Genomic DNA, 18,094 nt, shown 5'->3' with positions numbered 1-18,094 from the left:
AGGAAGAAGACTGGAGCAACTAGAAAGAGACAGTTACCTTAGGATAATAAACCATAAAAGAACAGCATTTGCGTACTGATAAAGCCCAGAGGGCAGGAAGGGGAAGAATATAAGGAAATGAGAATTAAAGGGGAAAAGTGGAAAGAGTATGGATTGTATTATAATTAATGTTATAAATATTAATGGTTGAATGAAAAAAAATTTATAAGAAAAAATTTCACTCAAATCAGTAACAAGAGTTTTTGTTATATGCCATCAAATCACTTGGGACTCCAAGTGAGCAAACTCAACCTGTCCTATCCTGAACCAATCTGTCTCCAACACATCTACCCCCACTACCCTAGTCAATTAGTGCTCTTGCACTATCCCTCCAACCTTTGAAACATGATGTCCTTTTCCAAGGACTGGCCCCCCCTGGCAACATGCCTAAAGTATGGGAGACAGTGCTTCAAAAGCCTTACCTCCAAGAAGTAGCTTGGTTTCACCCTCTCCTGGACAGACCTATTTATTCTCTTAGTAGTCCATGCTAAACTTAATGGTTCAATACTCTTTTCCAGCATCACAACTCAAAGGCTTTGATCCTTCTTCTATCATCCTTAGTCACTGTCAACTATACAACTATAGCAAATAATTGTGAAGACCATGGCTTGGATCAGGTGAACCTTAGTATCTAGACTGACACTGTTGCTCTTCAGCACTCTGGTGAGGTCCTTGACAGTAGATTTTCTCAATGTAATTTATCGTTTAATTTCTTGACTTCTGGTGCCAAGAATGTTGATTGTGGAACTAAGTAAGCTGAAATTTTAAACAATCTCTTCTCCATCTATCATGATGCTGCCAAATGACCCCGTGGTGAGAATCTTTGTATTGAAGACTACAGTCCTTGACCTTCGGCAGCAAATGCCTCAGGTCCTCCTCAGTTTCAGGTTATTAAGTCTCCCTCCAGTCCTGATGCTACCTTTCTCCTTATAAATCCAGCCTTCCAAATGATCTGTTCTGCATAGAGATTGAAAAGGTATGGAGATAGGATGAATCCCTGACATAAACGTTACATGATTTTGAACCATGCAGTGTTTTCTTCTCTGTTCTAAAGACGGCTTCCTGGTCCAAGTATAGATTTCACATAGCACAATCAAGTGTTCTGGGATTCCCATTCTTCTCAAGGTTAGTCACAATTTGTTATGTTCAACATAGTCAAATGCCTTTGCATGAAACACAGATATCATTCCTATAGTATTCTCTGCTTTCAGCCAAGATCCAGCTAAGACTGGGTACAATGCCCTTAGTGCCATGAGTGTAGAAAATTATTGAGTAAGAGAGTATGTATTAAATAATATTTTACTTTTTCTAAACAAATAGAATTTCTCCTATTATGATATTGCTTACAGTATCTGACCTCTTAGATACAACTGTATGCAAATATTTACGTATGAAAATAATCTCTCTCCCTTTTCTATACTATTTTAAAAAATCTGCTGATAATCTGTTTCCTAGTATGACACATCTAGGAATACTGTGCACTACGTGAGGCACTATTTCCCCTTTGCAAAGTGAATGTCTTTTTTCTTTTAAAATAATTTAATGAAAGTTTATAGTGACTTTAGATTTCCACTCATTCATTTTTGCACTTTCCTCCCTTCCCACCCCTCCTCCCAGTTCACTTCTCTTTTTGAAAAGTAAAAAAAAAATTCTTTTATTGTTATACAAGCCCAACCCCTCCCCAGTCCACTCCACTATGCAACTTTCATTCTAGACTCTTGTCATGACAATAATACCTAATCATATATTCCTCCTAAAGAGTTCTCTCCCCCATCTGTTGCAATGCAGTATACATTATTTATCCCCTCTTAGGTTTACGCCAACCACTATGTCAGTCCCACTTTACAATAGTGGCACTATGTAGTATTTGTTTTTTTTTTTTTAGTATTTGTCTTTTTATGACTATTTCACACAGCATAACTTTCTTCATGGTCACCCACTTTGTACATTTAATGAGTTCTTTGTTTTTCAGTGCTGAATATTATTCCATTATGTGAATATACCACAGCTTCTCTATCCATTCATTTGTTGATGAGCACTTGGATTGTATCAAACTCTTTGTTATTGTGAACAAGGCAGCAATAAACAAGGGTGTGCATATATCTGCTTGGGTGGCAGTTCTAGTTTCTTTAGGGTATATTCCCAGTAGTGGAATTACTGGGTTAAATGGTATTCCGAATTGCAACTTTTTGAGAAAGCGCCATACATAGTGGTTGCACCATTTTATACTCCCACCAACAGTGAATAAGGGTTCCAGTTTCTCCACAACTTTGCCAGTATTTGTTGTCTGCTGCTCTGTTGAATTTTGCTATTCTTATAGGGCTGAGATGATAGCTCATAGTTGTTTTGATTTGCATCGCTCATAGAGCTAGGGATTTTGGGCATTTCTTCATATGTTTATTTGCCATCTGAATGTCTTCTTTGGTGGTGTCTGTTCATATCTTCTGCCCATTTTTCAATTGTGTACCTTTATCTTGTTATGGTGCTCGGGTATTTTATAAATTCTAGACATAAGTCCCTTATCTGACATGTCATCACCAAATATTTTTTCCACTGAATGTCTTTTCAAGTTGTTGTCAGGTACCTTCAAGTTGACTACAACTCATGGTGATTCTATGAACAAACAGATCAGAACCTTGGCTTATCCTATGTCGTCCTGTCTCTGAAATGCTTGAATTCATTATTAGAGGCCTTTGTCAATCCATTTTGTAGATTCCACCTTTCCCAATATGATATATTTTTATCAAGGACTGGTCCCTCTTGACAATATGCCCAAAAACGTGAGAGGAAGGTTCACCATCCTTGCCTCTAAGGAGCACCACAGTTGCATTTCTTCCATGGCATACTTGTTTTGGCAATCTATAGGATATTCCATATTCTTCCCCAACAACACAACTTGAAGGCATTGCTATTTCTGTCATCCTTACTCAATATCCAACTTTCACAGGAACAGGAAATAACTGAATAGACCATGGCTAGGATCAGACACAACTAGTTTTTAAACTGAAGTGCTTGCTCTTAGAACGTTGGAGAGGCCCTTCACATCAGATTTCCCTAAACTGATGTCCTTGCTTTCAGAACTTTGGAGAGGCTGCTGAGAGCAGATTTCACCAATGCAACACATCCTTTGCTTTCCTGACTGCTAATACCAAGGATACTGATTGTGGGTCCAAGTTAATATGAAACCCCTGCCTGCTTCAATCTTTTCTCTATCCAGTGGTGAGGATTTTTGTTTGCTTGATGTTGAGATGTAATCTAGATTTAAGGCTGTAGTTGTTGATCTTCTGCAAAAGTATTACAAGTTCTCTTCACTTTGTGCAAGCAAGGTTGTGTTATCTGCATAGGGCAGGCTGTTGATGAGCATTCCTCCAATCCAGTTTCTCAAATCATTTGTCAACATATGCACTGAATAGTTATGCAGAAAGGATACAATCTTGACATAAACCTTCACTGATTTTCAACCACGCAGTATTCCCTTGTTCTGTCTAGACTGTAACTTCTTGGTCTAAGTATAGATTTGGCATTAGTGTACTTAAGTGTTTCAGGATTCCCATTTTCTTAATGTAGGCATTAACAATACTATGATACAAAGTCAAATGTGCATGGTCAATAAAACAAACATTTTTCTTGTATCCTCTGTTTTCAGCTAAGGTTTATCTGACATCAGCAAAGATATTCCATGACTTCTTCTGTCTCTAGCTCCCATTTCTGGCAGTTCCATGCTGATGTGCTGTTCTAGCCATTTTTTAATAATCTTCTGCATTATTTTACTTGCATGTAATATTAATGAGACTGTTCGATAATTTCCAGATTTTGCCGGATATTTTTGGGGAATGGGAACAAATATAGTTCTCTTTCAGGTTCTTTTTTTTTTTTTCCTCCAGGTATATATTCCAAATTTCTTGGCACAGACTAGTAAGCTCATGCAGGGCTGCATGTGTTTATTGAAACATATCTAATGGTATTCCATAAATTCCTGGAGTCTTATTTTTTTTTACCAATTCCTTCAGTGTAGCTTGAACTTCTTCCTTTATTACCACTGGTCCTCAATCAAATATTCCTGAATAGTTCCATGTCAACCAGTTACTTTTGGTATAGTGATTCTGTTTATTCCTTCCATCTTCTTTTAATGCTTTCTATACCATTCAAGATTTTCCCCAGAGAATCCTTCAAAGCTTTGTTTCTTTCAGTCTGAGACATGCTGAGCATGTTCTTCCCTTCTGAGTTTCTAAATCAAGAATTTTGCATAAATACAGTATTTTGCTTTGGCTTTTCAAGTTGCTCTTTTCTTGTTCATGCTATTCATTTTCTTGAAACTACCATCTATCTGTTCCCTTTGTTTTAGTTTCTCTATCTTGAAGCGCAAGTTTCACTCTTTTCTGACATTCATTGTGGTCTTTTCTTTCTTTCTTTCCTGTCTTTTTAATGATCTTTGTTTTCTTTATGGATGGTGTCTTGATTTTATCCCACAACTGATTTGTTCTTTGTTATTAGTGTTCTATGCATCAAGTCTAATCATAAGATGGTTTTTAAATCCAGATGGAATAGACTCAAGATCATTTTCTGTTCTTGGGAACTTTAATATTCTTCAACTTCAAATTTAACTAGTACATGTATAACTGATTATCTATTCCTCAGTCAGTACCTGGCCTGATTTTGACGGCTGATAACTGAGCTTCTCTTTAGTTCATAAGGCTAGGTCAATGTGTAGAGTCACCGTTTATGTTTTGTTTTTTTTTTTTAAAGCTATTTACAATGAACAAATCATTGACTGTAAAAAATGCAATTATATAATCTCCAGATTCATTTATGCCACCATGTTTTGGTGATCAAAGTGTTCTGAATAATTTCTTTATATTAGATTGTTAAGAAATGGTTGTATTCCGAGTTACCGCAAAACAATTATTCTATCGTGTGTAGCTTTAACACAAACTCACTCAACATCTTGAATTGTAAATTAGCATTAAATGCTCTGCTAGAGAATTAGTACCTCCAGGAGAACCAATTTCTTTTGTAAAAAGAGCCAGATGACCAAATACCGAAGCAGAATTGATAAACCAAGTATCTTGCTTTTAGGTGCCACTGAGTCAACGATGACTCATAGTAATCCAATGAAAGGCAGTCCTAAATCCTGCCTTATCCTGTGTCATATTCAAATCTATTGCTCTGGCCAATATGTCAATCCATCTTGTCAAGTACCTTCCACCCTTCCAAGTATGTGAGATGGAGTCTCATCATCTTTTTCTCTAATAACATCCTCTCCAAGATATATTTGTTTGCTCTTTGAGCAGTCCATGGGACATTCAGTAATCTTCTCCAACATTGTAGCTCGAAGGCACTGGCTCTTCTACTGTCATCCTTAGTCAATGTCTGGCTTTCAGATGCATAGGAAGCAAATGGAAAGACTAAGGCTGAAGGCTGAGATACCTTAGTGCTCAGAATGACTACTCTTCAGTATTTTGGAGAAGTCCTTGACTCCCAAAAAAACATGTTTTGATTGTGGATACTTGCAAGATGAAAACATTAACCATGTCAGTCTTCTCTCCATCTATACGATGTTGTCTATTAGCCTGGTGGTGAGGATGTTGGTTTTCTTACTGGTGAGGTGTAATTAATCCATACTGAAGGCTGTAGTCTTTGACCTCCTGCAATAAGCACTTTAGATCCTTATCACTTTCTTCAAGCAAAGAACCATTCCAGGAAGTAACATATAATCAAGAGTCAAAAGTGATAACAAAGACATTCACACTGCACTTGAAGGTATTAGAAAAAATAAATCCCCAAGAATTGATGTAATACCAACTGACATGTTCCAGTAAACAGATACAGCTCTACAGCTCTGGATGTACTCACCAGTCTAGGCTAGGAAATTTGGAAAACAGCTACCTTGTCTACTGACTTGAATTTGTCTCCATCCCTAAGAAAGGAGATACAACTAATGGGGAAATGATCACACACTATTACCCATATCACATGCAAATAAAATGAGGAAGATTATCCAGGGATAGTTAAAACAGTTTAGTGACACAAATTCCAGATGTTCAAGCTGGATTTAGAAGAGGCCACGGAACCAAGACTATCACTACTGATATCAGATAGATTTTGGATGAAAGCAGGGAATAAGAAAAGGATGTCTATTTGTGCTTCATTGACTATACAAAGGCATTTATTTGTAGATCATAACAAGTTATGGATAGCACTGAGAAGAATAAGAATCCCAGAAAACGTAATTGTGCTCACTAAAAACCTACAGAGCCTAGGAGGCTGTAGTCCAAACAGAGAAGGGGATACTGCATGATTTAAAATCAAGAAAGGTATACATAAGGGCTCTCTCCATACTCATTCTATCTGTATGTAGAGCAAATCATTCAAGATGCTGGATTCTATGAAGAAGCATCATCATGTCATGTGTATCATCTTATATCAGTGGACTCTATTAGGGCACATACTGATTCTAAAGAATTCCTATAGCTTATTAATTTTAAATCACAAATAAGTACAAATAAGAATTAAGTAAAATCTTTCTTATAAATCAGTATTTCTGACATAGCTATAACTACTATCCTCCAGTTCCACATTTGTTCCCAGAATCTACTCATCCCTCACATTCCTCAGTCCATTCTCCATTTGAAATATTAGATCATGTTACAATACTTAAATGACTTGTCACAATAAAAATAAATGCCTACATTTCTTGACTCTGTATTCTATCAATTTTTTCCTGCCTGATTATTTGTACATTAGCCTTCAGTGAGTAAATGATTGGGCCTTCTTCTAGGTTCCCTTAAGGTTTTCACTTATTACTTCTCTGCCAGAAGGGCTTAGCCTTGAAATTCTTGCTGACATTTCTCTATCTAAAATTTAAGTTTCAACCCAAACATTTTCTATTAAAGATGATTTTCCTATGGACTTAACTCATGAGTAGTCTTTTCAGTCATGCTCTATCACTTCAAATTTCTGATTTAATTTTACTTATTAAATCCTCTCACAACACTGCTATTTTTTTATGTTAGTTATTAGAGCCTAAAGTTATCATGTCTTCTGATTTGTTTGTCTGTAATCTGTTCCAAGGGAACAGAAAATGTGTGTTTTATTTACCACAGTAACTTAAAGGTCTAAAGCAATACACAGAGATAATTAATATGATTTAATAATTATTTCATATAAAATTTTCTCAAACCATATTCTAAGCTCTGACCTATTATTAAAAAACCTATTAGTGTAAATTAGTGATGGGTTAATATTTGTAAAGTTTTATAAAACAGCTGAAACTTTGGGCTTTCCAAATATGAAATTTAACAACTTTAGGTTACAAACTCAGTTAAGGGGAGCCTAGAATTTTCCTGGTTTTAGAGCTATGAAAAGTGAGATGGGGGGAGTAAGAGTTAATAAACTTTCAATAATAGGAAAAAAAATAAACAAAAAAACCCCTCTCTTAAATGAAGGAAAATCCAGCTCAAATCTCAAAGCACACATAGGTTTGCTAACTATTAAGTTCTCAAAAATTTGATTTTAATTGTCTATTTGTATGCATGTCGCATTTAGCATATTACTTGAAAAAAAGGTTGAATGAACAGTGTAAGACATGTAAGAAAGAATCCATTTTATTTTGGAGTAATATATTTTGTTTAACTTCTGTTATTTTGCTTGAAGATACAAATATATTCTCTATAGAAGATAAATATCTTAGGCAAGGATTGATCTGAACCGTCTTTTTTTCATTTTACGAAGAAGGTAAACATGGAAGGAAAAATATCTATCCAGTCAGACTATATAATTATATTTCTATTATGTGTATATGGGGGGAAATAATATATCAATATCGAAGTGTAGAGCAAATAAAAGTAGCAATAGTTACTTTTTAACCAACCAATACTATCTTCCTATTAAAATTTCTCCCATTACACATTCCTAACTAATGAAAGAATTATTTTAAAAAATGAGACTATCATCAGCTTAACAGAAATCATGCAAGTTTAAATTCTTTATTGCACAATGTCCATTAACTATGTATATTGTTGTTATTGTTATTTGCCATCGAGTTGCTTGCAACTCATAGAGACCCTATGTACAACAGCCCCAAACCCCACTCTATCCCTTGCCAATCTCACAGTCTCTGACACACGTATCCCCACAATCCAGTGAAGGAATTAATCCATCTCATTGAGGGTCTTCCTCCCCTGCACAGTCCCTCCACCCTCCCAAGCATGATGTTTCTCTCCAAGGACAGGTCCCTCCTTGCAACATATCAAAAGTATATTAGACGAAGCTTCAGAATTCTTGCCTCCAAGGAGCAGTCTGGCTTCAGCTCTTCCAGGACGAACTTGTTTGTTCTCCTAGCAGTCCATGGTATATTCAATACTTTTCTCCAGCACCAAAGCCAAAGGCATCAATTCTACTTCTATCATTCCTAGTCACTGTCCAGCTGTCTGAAGCATAGCAAGTAATGGCAAAGACCATGGCCTTTATCAGGCGTACCTTAGTCTACAGACTGACACTGCTGCTCCTCAGTACCTTGGAGAGGTCTCTGACAGCAGACTTTCCCAATGCAAATTTGTCTTTTAATTTCCTGGCTGCTGGTACTAAGAGTGTTGACTGCAGAGCCAAGCAAACTGAAGCTGTCAACAATCTCAATCTCTTCACCATCTATCATGATGCTGCCAACTGGCCCAGTGGTGAGAATCTTTGTTTTCTTGACGTTGAGCTTCAATCCATATTGAAGACTGCAATCCTTGACCTTATGCAGTAAACGCTTCAGGTCCTCTTCAGTTTCAGTAAGCAGGGTTGTGTCATCTGCATAATGCAGATTGTATATTATCTATATTGGTTCCCTTCAAATGCACTATGACTTTTCAAATTTATTTTTTAAAGTTCTCCATAAATCCAAACGCTAAACAACAGCATCAGGATTCCTAGTGGTAATGCAATTAAACTGCTCATGTTCTACAAAAAAAGTGGGTAGTTTGAACCTACTAGGAGAAAAAAGAAGTAGTCTGTTCCAGAAGTATTTCTAATCTTGCAAACCCTACTGACAGTTCTACTCTGCCCATATAAATCAGAACGAGTCACCATGAGTTAAAACTGATGTGATGATAGTGGAGTGGATTACCATCTTTAATAGGCAGCAAACATATTCAGCAGTTTCAGATACATCAAACAGAATATATGGATCACTATCATCCCTCAAGCATGGTAAATTTGCCACTAGAATTCAATTCCACATCCTGGGAATGAGTGATACAGGATTAAGTCAAGTTGAATTTTGAAAAAGGTAGTGAGAAAAAGAACTGTATGATAAAAGAAGAGTTGTTTCAAAATGATGATAGAAATAGTGGTAAGAAGCTTTAATGTTAGCCAACCCAAAACACTTAACTGCCATTGAGTTGCTTCCAGTCCACAGCAACCACAGGGTTTCCAAAGCTGAGAATCTCTATGGAAGCAGACTGTCCTATCTTCCACTTATCAAGTGGTTAGTGAGTTTGAACCCCTGACATAGTTAGCAACACAGCACTTAAAAACAGTGCAAAGCTCCTTAACAGACTCATAAAACTAAAAAGAAGTGAGAAACATAATGAAGGTTATCATTAATGTATGTTCTAGATAGTACTATATAAAAGAGTATTGTGTTACATGTTGAGCTGCCAACCATAAGGTTTGTAGTTCAACTCTTCAGCTGTTCTGCAGAAGAAAGATGGTTTAAAGATTTATAGCCTTGGACATCTTAAGACACAGTTCTATGATGTCTTGTACATGATGACAGTTAAGTCCTGGATTTTATATAGAAGGAATTAATAACTGCTTATTGGGTAGTACTTATTAGGTGTTGCTGAGATGGCTCTGCTAGAGTAACTCTATGTATAAGAGGTCCAAATACTGCCCAGACCTGCACTATTCTCACAAATATCACTATTTTTAAACCCTTTGTTGCCATCATTGTGTTAATTCATCTTGTCAATCTTGCTCTTTTTTTGCTAACCTTTCACTTTACCAAGCATTGTGTCTTTCTCTAGGGACCTGTTACATTGGTAGATGCCACTGAATTGAGTATGACCCATAGCAACCCAATGAACAACAGATCTGAACCCTGTCCTATCCTGTGCCATCCTCACAATCTATGACATACTCAGGTCTACTGCAGCACTCACACTGTCAATCCTCCTGGTTGAGAATATTTTTCTCTTTTGTCAATCCTCCATCTTTCTAGGCATTCGCTCTCGCACGGGAATAGCCTCTCCTAGAAACATGCCTAAAGTATGTGAGATAAAACTTTGTTATCTTTGCCTTTAAGAAGCACTCTAACTACACCTTTTCTAATACATATCTGTTTGTTATTTTGGCAGTCTATGGGATAGTTAGTACTCTTCACCACCATAGCTCAAAGGCATCAATTCTTCTTCTGTCATCCTTGGTCATTTTCTAGCTCTCAGATGGATGCAGAGAAAGTGACTGAAGAGACTATGGCCTGAATCAGGCACACCTTAGTCCTCAAAAGGACTCACTGCTCCATAATAATTTGAAGAAACCCTTGATTGCAGACTTGTCCAGTGCAAGGTGTCTCTTGATCTCCTGACAGTAACATCAAGGGTATTCTCTTTCATGCTGCTTATTGGTCCAGTGGTGATACTTTTTGTTTTCATGATGTTGAGATATAATCCATAATGAAGGCTGAAATCTTTGATCTACTGCCACAAGCACTTCAAGTCCTCCTCACCTTCAGCAAGCAGTCCAGGGACTAGACCTTGTGAAAACATAGTTGGCTACTATAAAAGAAAGGTAAGAAGTTTGAGGATGCTCAGGGTACACTAAAGAAGAGAAAACAGGCATTCTATTTTTTAAAAAATCAGCCACTGAAAGCCAGATGGCATATAGTTCTACTTTGACACACAAAGGATTTTCTTGAGTCAGAACAGATTCAATGACAACTGTTTTGGGGGTTTTTCTGTCCTAACTCTGTATTTGTGACAGTACATTCAGGTCTACTGATAAAAAATATCTTACTTACGAGTCAACTTATAATAAGTCAGCTTCTATAAGTCCACCTTATAGAAGCCCTACAGGCAGAACAGATCAGTCCCATTAAGTTTCAAAGGCAATAATTTTTACAGAACTAGGCTGAGCCATCTTTTGACCTCAAAAGAGCTAGCAGGTTCAAGCTAGTGGCTTTTGGTCAGAGTTACACCGCTAGGACTCCTTTGTGTACTGCTGGTAGAATAATAAATCTAAGACAGCATGAGGCAATGCAACATAAAGAAATACTACAGACTCTGACTTTTATTTACTAAATCTGTGACTGTAAGAAACTAGCAATTTCCCTCCTGAACTCTTAAATAAGTTTCCTCATTTGAAACAGTGAAGTAATTGTGATGCCCTCTATAATTTTACCTTATAAGGTTACAGTGAGTATTAAATGAATAATATATATTAAAACAAACTGCAAAGTATAAAACTGTATACAAATACAGGTTTGCATTGTGGGGAAAAAATTAAATTTACCTTTATATGTTCCAGAACAGCAGTGGCAACATTTGTATGGAGATCAATAAGTCTTTTTTTTTCAAGGAGTTCTGGCAAAGAACTACAAGTATCAAAAATTTGAAAAATAACAATTACAATTTCTATAAAAATTATATAAATTTTAATAAATTCCACCCTAAGTGTATCCTCCAAGGAAACTATGAATAGTGAAGCTTACAAATGACAATTTAAACTTTCTATCAACTAAATTTAATCTGTAATCTTAAACATACATGGAATTTATTTAATTCAGGTGAAAATTTCTTACTTTAAAATATTCCAAATATCATTACCTCTATCATTTCATGTTCTGATCCCAAAGTTTGGAGATAGCAAACAAAATAAGATTAATAAAATATTTCTGCCCATATGTCTAAGACAGTCTTCTTTTCTTGATGGCATTTGAAAAAATTTAAAAATATATATAAAAACTGGAAGCAGGAGTAGCATCCACTTCCTAAACAACATGCCTCTGGAAACTCTTTGAACTCTGAGAAATGATGATTGTTATAGAAAGACTTCAGGTTTATTTGTTCATAGGGTCGCTATGAGTCATGCTTGACTTGACAACAAGCAACAATAATAACATATATAAAAAAAAAATGAAACACAAACCAATACATTACTTAATCTTCAATTAAGAAGAAAACAGCAACAATGATAGTTAATAACAACTTGACTTTTTTCATCACCAATATTACCTTCTTGGTATAATTTCTCCTGTTACATATTTCTAACTAATAAGAGAAGCACATAATCTCCTGCATCTAAGAGATAAATATTATCAGCCTGAAAATGTTAAAAACAGGTTAGTGCTTTAAACTGGAAGACATAGATGCTATTGCCTAAAATGTTACATTATCTAATTATTTTTTACAAACTTAGAATAAATTTTAATAAAAAACTTCAAAGAGGGTACACTGCTAACTTACCTAACAGCAGAGGTTAGCTTAGCAGTATTGTCTGAAAGCATACTTATAGCTCCTTCATCTTCCCCTTCTAGTCCCTTGAAACGAAAAAGAAAAAAAAAAAAGATTACAGAAATTTTTCAAAATACCAGGCCCATCCATAAAAATCAATACATTCCTAACACTGTTAATAAATAATAAGATCTTCTAGAAGGAATAAAGTATAATGCCTTTTTTACAGTTAAATAAATCATCTAGTTAAGAATAGTCTAAAGTCTAATGTATTGGAGGACCTAAATAAAGGATCAGATAACATTTTCAGATCAGAAAATAGGCCTAACAACTTGTCATAGGTGACATGGTTATAAAGAGTACAACCAAAATCTGAAGTTACAGTAGAATAAGCACTTACAGAACATCTCCTAAAATTAAGTCACACTATAAATTATGTATATCTTCATATAATATATTCATAATACTTTTTTATACATTTTTTGCTCATCTTCCCAAAATTTATGTGTTTTGGTTTTTTAAAAAATGAAACCAATTTTATTTTCTGTCAACTTTATTTTTATTTTTTTAAAAGACTGTGGAAGACCAGCTTAATATATCAGAGATGTGATTATATATTTAAAAAGGCTTTTTTTATATAACTTAGAATATTTTTGTTAATAATGAAATAAAAGTACTTGAAATTTCATGGGGCAGGTGGTAAATAAATCCAAACCTTTATCTCTCAAGATGTGCTTCTACTTCCCAGTAATAATTAGAAGGCAAACAATCTTACCATAATGCTTTTAAGTCGTTTGACTTCATCCTCTTGTGCTCTATATGTTTCTAGTTCTTGCTGAACTGATTCTGCAACTTCTGGGAATGGACTAAAACAATATGGCAGAAGAAAAATTATGAGTATTACATAAAACAATTGCTTTTGGGGGAAAATTGTTGTTGTTAAATGCCATCGAGACCCGATAAACAATAAATGTGAACACTGTCCTGTGTCATCCTCACACTTCCTGACACATTAGAGCCCACTGCAGCAGTCACCGTGTTAATAAACCTGGTTGAAGCTCTTTCTCTTCTCCCCTGAACCTCTACCTATGCAAGAATCATGTTTCTTTTCAAGAAATAGCCCCTCCTAGCAACATGTCCGAAGTATGTGAGGTGAAACCTCATTAAAGAGCCCTCTGGCTGCACCCTCTGCCAAAACGTATTTGCATATTTGTTTGTTCCTTTGGCAGTCCAAAAAAGCACGCATCTCCAACACCATGTATCTTTATTTATTTTAGATATAAAATGAAGACTTATTATTTATCTGCACTTAGCTCCATCTCACATACTTTGGGCACATGACCAGGAAAGACTATTCCTTGGAGAAGGACATCATACTGAGGATTATTGACATAGTAACTAGGGTAATGGGGGTAGGTTTGTCAGAGTCAGTGAGACCAGTTCCAGGACAGACCAGACTTCAGAGCTGTTGTACATAAGGTGACTGCGATTTGCAGGTGACTCTACGGCACATAACAATACCACCACCACCACCGTGTTTTAATATACTCACAAATACAAACATTTAGTATAAACACAATCATGTAAATTTCTGATGTCTACTTATTAGTCACTCATTCGTTGCTGTTGAATCAGAAATGACTCAGAGCCTTCCTTTCAGCAGGTATTCAGAAGCTGTAAATCATACCAGACGAGAATGCCTATCTTCTATGAAGTAGGTGGTGGATTCTAATTACCTCCCTTTGTGTTGACAGCAAAACTCCCTATCTACTAGGCCAACAGATTCCCCTTATCTATTTATGTTGTTGTTATATGTCATCAAGTGACTAAGATTCATAGTGACCTTATGAACAATAGTTCTGAACCCTGCCCTGAGCCAATCTCATTGTCTTGGACACATCTGGCTCCACTGAATCCTTTAAGTATTGCAATTCAAGGCTTGAATTTGTTCTTCAGTTCCTTCAGCTTAAGAAATGCTGAAGTTCATCACTTTTGATTTTCTAACTTCAGCTCTTTGTACATTTCATTCGAATATTTTGCTTTGTCTTTCAACGTTTCTCTTTGAAAGCTTTTGTAGAACTCTTTAATTTCCTGATTTCTTCCCTTTGTTTCACTTCTCAGTGTTCTAGTGCAATATCTAGAGCCTCTTCTAACATTCATCTTGGTCTTTTCTTTCTTCTTTGTCTTTGTAATGACCTTTTGCTTTCTTCATGGACAATATTCTTACTATCATCCCACAGCTTATCTGGCCTTCATTCATGTGTATATCTACTTTTGGTATTGTACAAATAATATGCCTGACTAAGTTTCCAGTTTGGAGGCTCACATGTGAAGCAGCTGGATTCTGGAAGGTGGGCTCTCTTATTTGGGTGAGGGTCAGGTGTGGATGTTTGTTTTTTCATTCAAACTCGGGTGTGAGCTGGATTTGCTGGATTTAGCTAACAATGAGCTGTGGGCTAGAAGGCTCTTGTTTAGAGTCAACCAGGACCTGGTAGGCGGGCCTTGTATTTAAAAAAAGGCGGTTAACGGTGTTTGGGATAAACATTCTTTATTACCCCCATTCATTTATTGTAGTACTTTTCTCCCTGCCCACCCCTTGCCCCTTCACTCTTCTCTTTGAAAAGTAAAAGAAAAATTCTTTCATTGTTACACAATCCCTCCAAGTCCACTCCACTATGCAGCCTTCATTCTCGATGAACATTCTTCTAAGTGGTACAGCACTGCCCTGTCAATTTACTGTACTGAAGTAATTTCGGGTTACTGTGATGCTGAAAGCTGTGCCATTGATGTGTCAAATATCATAATGGATAACCATCATGAATAGTGTTTTCTGGAGCTCCCAGATTGAGAAAGGCTTGGAAGCAGCAGTAGCATCCACTTCCTAAACAACATGCCTCTGGAATCTCTATGAACACAGAGAAATGATGGTAGTTCTAGCACAGGGTTCAGGTCTTTTGTACATCAGGTTGCTATAAATCGTGCTTGACTTGACAGCAATTAAAAACAACATTATAACACTACATTTTACTTCTATTCCTTTTCATTAAACATAGACCTTTTTCTTTTCTCTTATGTGTCGTTAAAATATTTAAGTAAATGAAAATGGAAAATCTTAAACCAAAATAAACACTACTACCAAAATTAGCATACACTATAAAGGTACCCATGAAACCTCAACAAAGGAGTTTTTAAAATATTGTTTTTAAATACAGTAACAGTGGACAAAAATGTTGTCAATTCAGTATACTCAACAGCTTAGGAAACTATTGGCAAAATAAACAACTTAAGGCATATTTTTTGAACATCCTATGTCTGTTACCTTCCTCTAGGTTTGTCTTATTCTGACGGTTTCCATATTCCTGTGATACTAGAAGCTATCCCACTGGTATCTGAAATACTAATAGAGACATGTTTTAGCAAAGCTTCAAGACTACGGTAGGCTAGGGAAAAGGACCTGCTAGTATTTTAAAAATGAGCTGGTGAAAACCTTATGCAGAACAGCGGAATACTATTTGATACAGTGCTGAAAGATGAGCCCCTGTTTGGAAGGCACTTAAGATATGACAGGGGCCTTTTGTGTCTCTAGTTAGGTTTATTACCAAGTATTTAATCTTGTGGTTGGCTATTGTAAAAGGTATTGTTGTTCTGTACTTTATTGTTCCAGAGAAATTCTACTGATTTTCATATACTGATCTTAAATCCTGTCTCTCACTAAATTGGTCTACCAGGTTTTTGTTTGTTGTTGTTGTTGAGTCTTTGTGTTCTGGGTACACTATCATATCATCTGCAAATAGCAACAGTTTTACAGTATCTTTGCAATGATGCCTCGTATTTCCTTCTCTTACCTTATTGTCCTAACAAGTACTTCCAATAAAATACTGGAAAGGAGTGGAGATAGTAGACATCCCCACCTGCTCCCTGATCACAAGGAGAATGCCTATAGTATTTTTCCACTGAGAATGATGTTGACTCTTGGTTTGGCATATATACTTTTCACTATATTGAGTAAACCCCCTTCTACTTCTATTGAGTGTTTTAATCAGGAAAGGGTGTTGGATATTGTCAAAGGCCTTTAGTGTAGCAACTGATAGGATGAAGTGGCTCTTGTTCTTTGCTTTGTTAATCTGATGAATTATGTTGATTATTTTTCTTATGTTAAACCATTATGCATACATGTTATGAATCCCACTAGCTCATGATTATTTTTTATATATATACTGTTACCAGGACTGTAAGGATTTTTTAGACTATGTTCATGAGTGATATTGGTCAGTACTTTTCATTTTGGGTAACTGCCTAGTTTCAGTATTAGAGTTAAGCTTGCTTCATAGAATCACTCTTGGAATATTCCTTTTCTTTTTTTTTTAAATAATTTAAGCTGAATTGGTGACAGTTCACCTCTGAATGTTTGGTTACATTCATCCATGAAACCATTTGAGTCAGGACAAATTTTGGGGGAAGGAGCCTTTTTATGACCTGCTCAATTTCTTCTTTTGTGATGGGTCTCTTCAAGTGTTCTTCATCTGTCTGTGTCAATCTGAGTAGGGTATGGGTTTCTAGGAATGGGTCCATAACATCTAGGTTTAAAAATTTATTAGAGTATAGCTTTTCATTGTATTCCATTATTATTGATTTTATTTCAGCTAGCTCTGTTGTAATGCCATCTCACTAATTTCATTTTTGAGCTATTTATGTTTTCTCTTAAGTTTGCCAGTTTTGTCTATTTTTATTGATACTCTCAAAGAACCAACTCTAGATCTTGTTATTGGTTTCAACTGTTTTTCTGTTTTCTATCCCACTGATTTCAGCCCTTGTACATATAATTTCCTTTCTTCTAGAGGCTGTGAGACCTAACGAACTGGAAAAACATTCCCTGTTCATAGATAGGACGTCTCAACATAGTGAAAATTACAGACCTACCAAAAGCAATCTACTCAATGAAATACCAATGCAGATACCAAACTCATTCTTCAAAGAGATAGAAAAGGCAATTGACAGATTTATTTAAAAAGGAAAGAGGCTTCGAATAAGCAAAAATATGAAGTAGGAGGCATCTCACTCCCAGATCTCAAAACTTACTATTCAGCCATACTAATCAAAACAGCATGGTACTGGTACAACTTCAGACACATATACCAGTGGAATAGAATCAAGAACCCAGAAATCAACCTATCTATCAATGGTCAATTGTTTTTTTACAAGGAATCAAACATATTAAATAGTGAAACAACTTGTTAAACACACAGTGCTAGCAAAACTGGACATCTACCTGCAAAAAAACTGGAAAAGGATCCACATCTGACATCATACCCAAAAACCAACTGAAGGTGGTTCAGAGACCTAGGGGTTAAGCCCAAAACCATAAGGATCATAAGGCACAAAATGGTACCAAACGTAAAAACCCTAGCTTGTGGCATAAACAAGCTTGCAAACATAGCCAGAAATGGACAAGCAGGAAAGGATAAAATTGATGAATGTGACCTTAAAATCAAGTCCCTGTGTGCATCAAAACTTTCTCCAATATGGTAAAAAGAAAACCTATAGACTTGGAAAAAAACATTTGGCAACAACATGTCAGACAAGTGGCTCAAAACAAAAACTGACAAAATACTACAGGGCCT

General features: G+C 36.0%; 1 protein-coding gene across 4 annotated transcripts in view; it reads right to left on the bottom strand.

Moving 5' to 3' along the window:
• Positions 1-18,094, bottom strand: part of SCFD1 (sec1 family domain containing 1) — a 126,035-nt gene that overhangs the window by 42,183 nt on the left and 65,758 nt on the right. For all 4 annotated transcript variants that reach the window (XM_006889970.1, XM_006889968.1, XM_006889969.1 and 1 more), the window contains 3 exons: positions 13,249-13,339; positions 12,486-12,559; positions 11,533-11,614 (listed from right to left, as the gene is read on the bottom strand). In XM_006889970.1, coding sequence (XP_006890032.1) covers positions 11,533-11,614; positions 12,486-12,559; positions 13,249-13,339 — 247 coding nt within the window. The remainder of the gene's footprint in view (positions 1-11,532; positions 11,615-12,485; positions 12,560-13,248; positions 13,340-18,094) is intronic.

The sequence above is a fragment of the Elephantulus edwardii genome, unplaced genomic scaffold (genome assembly GCF_000299155.1).
Source record: "Elephantulus edwardii isolate Elephantulus edwardi_28Jun2011 unplaced genomic scaffold, EleEdw1.0 scaffold00084, whole genome shotgun sequence".
Classification (NCBI taxonomy): Eukaryota; Metazoa; Chordata; class Mammalia; order Macroscelidea; family Macroscelididae; genus Elephantulus; species Elephantulus edwardii.
Note: the sequence above shows the minus strand (reverse complement) of the source record. Positions and strands in the feature narration are given on the sequence as shown.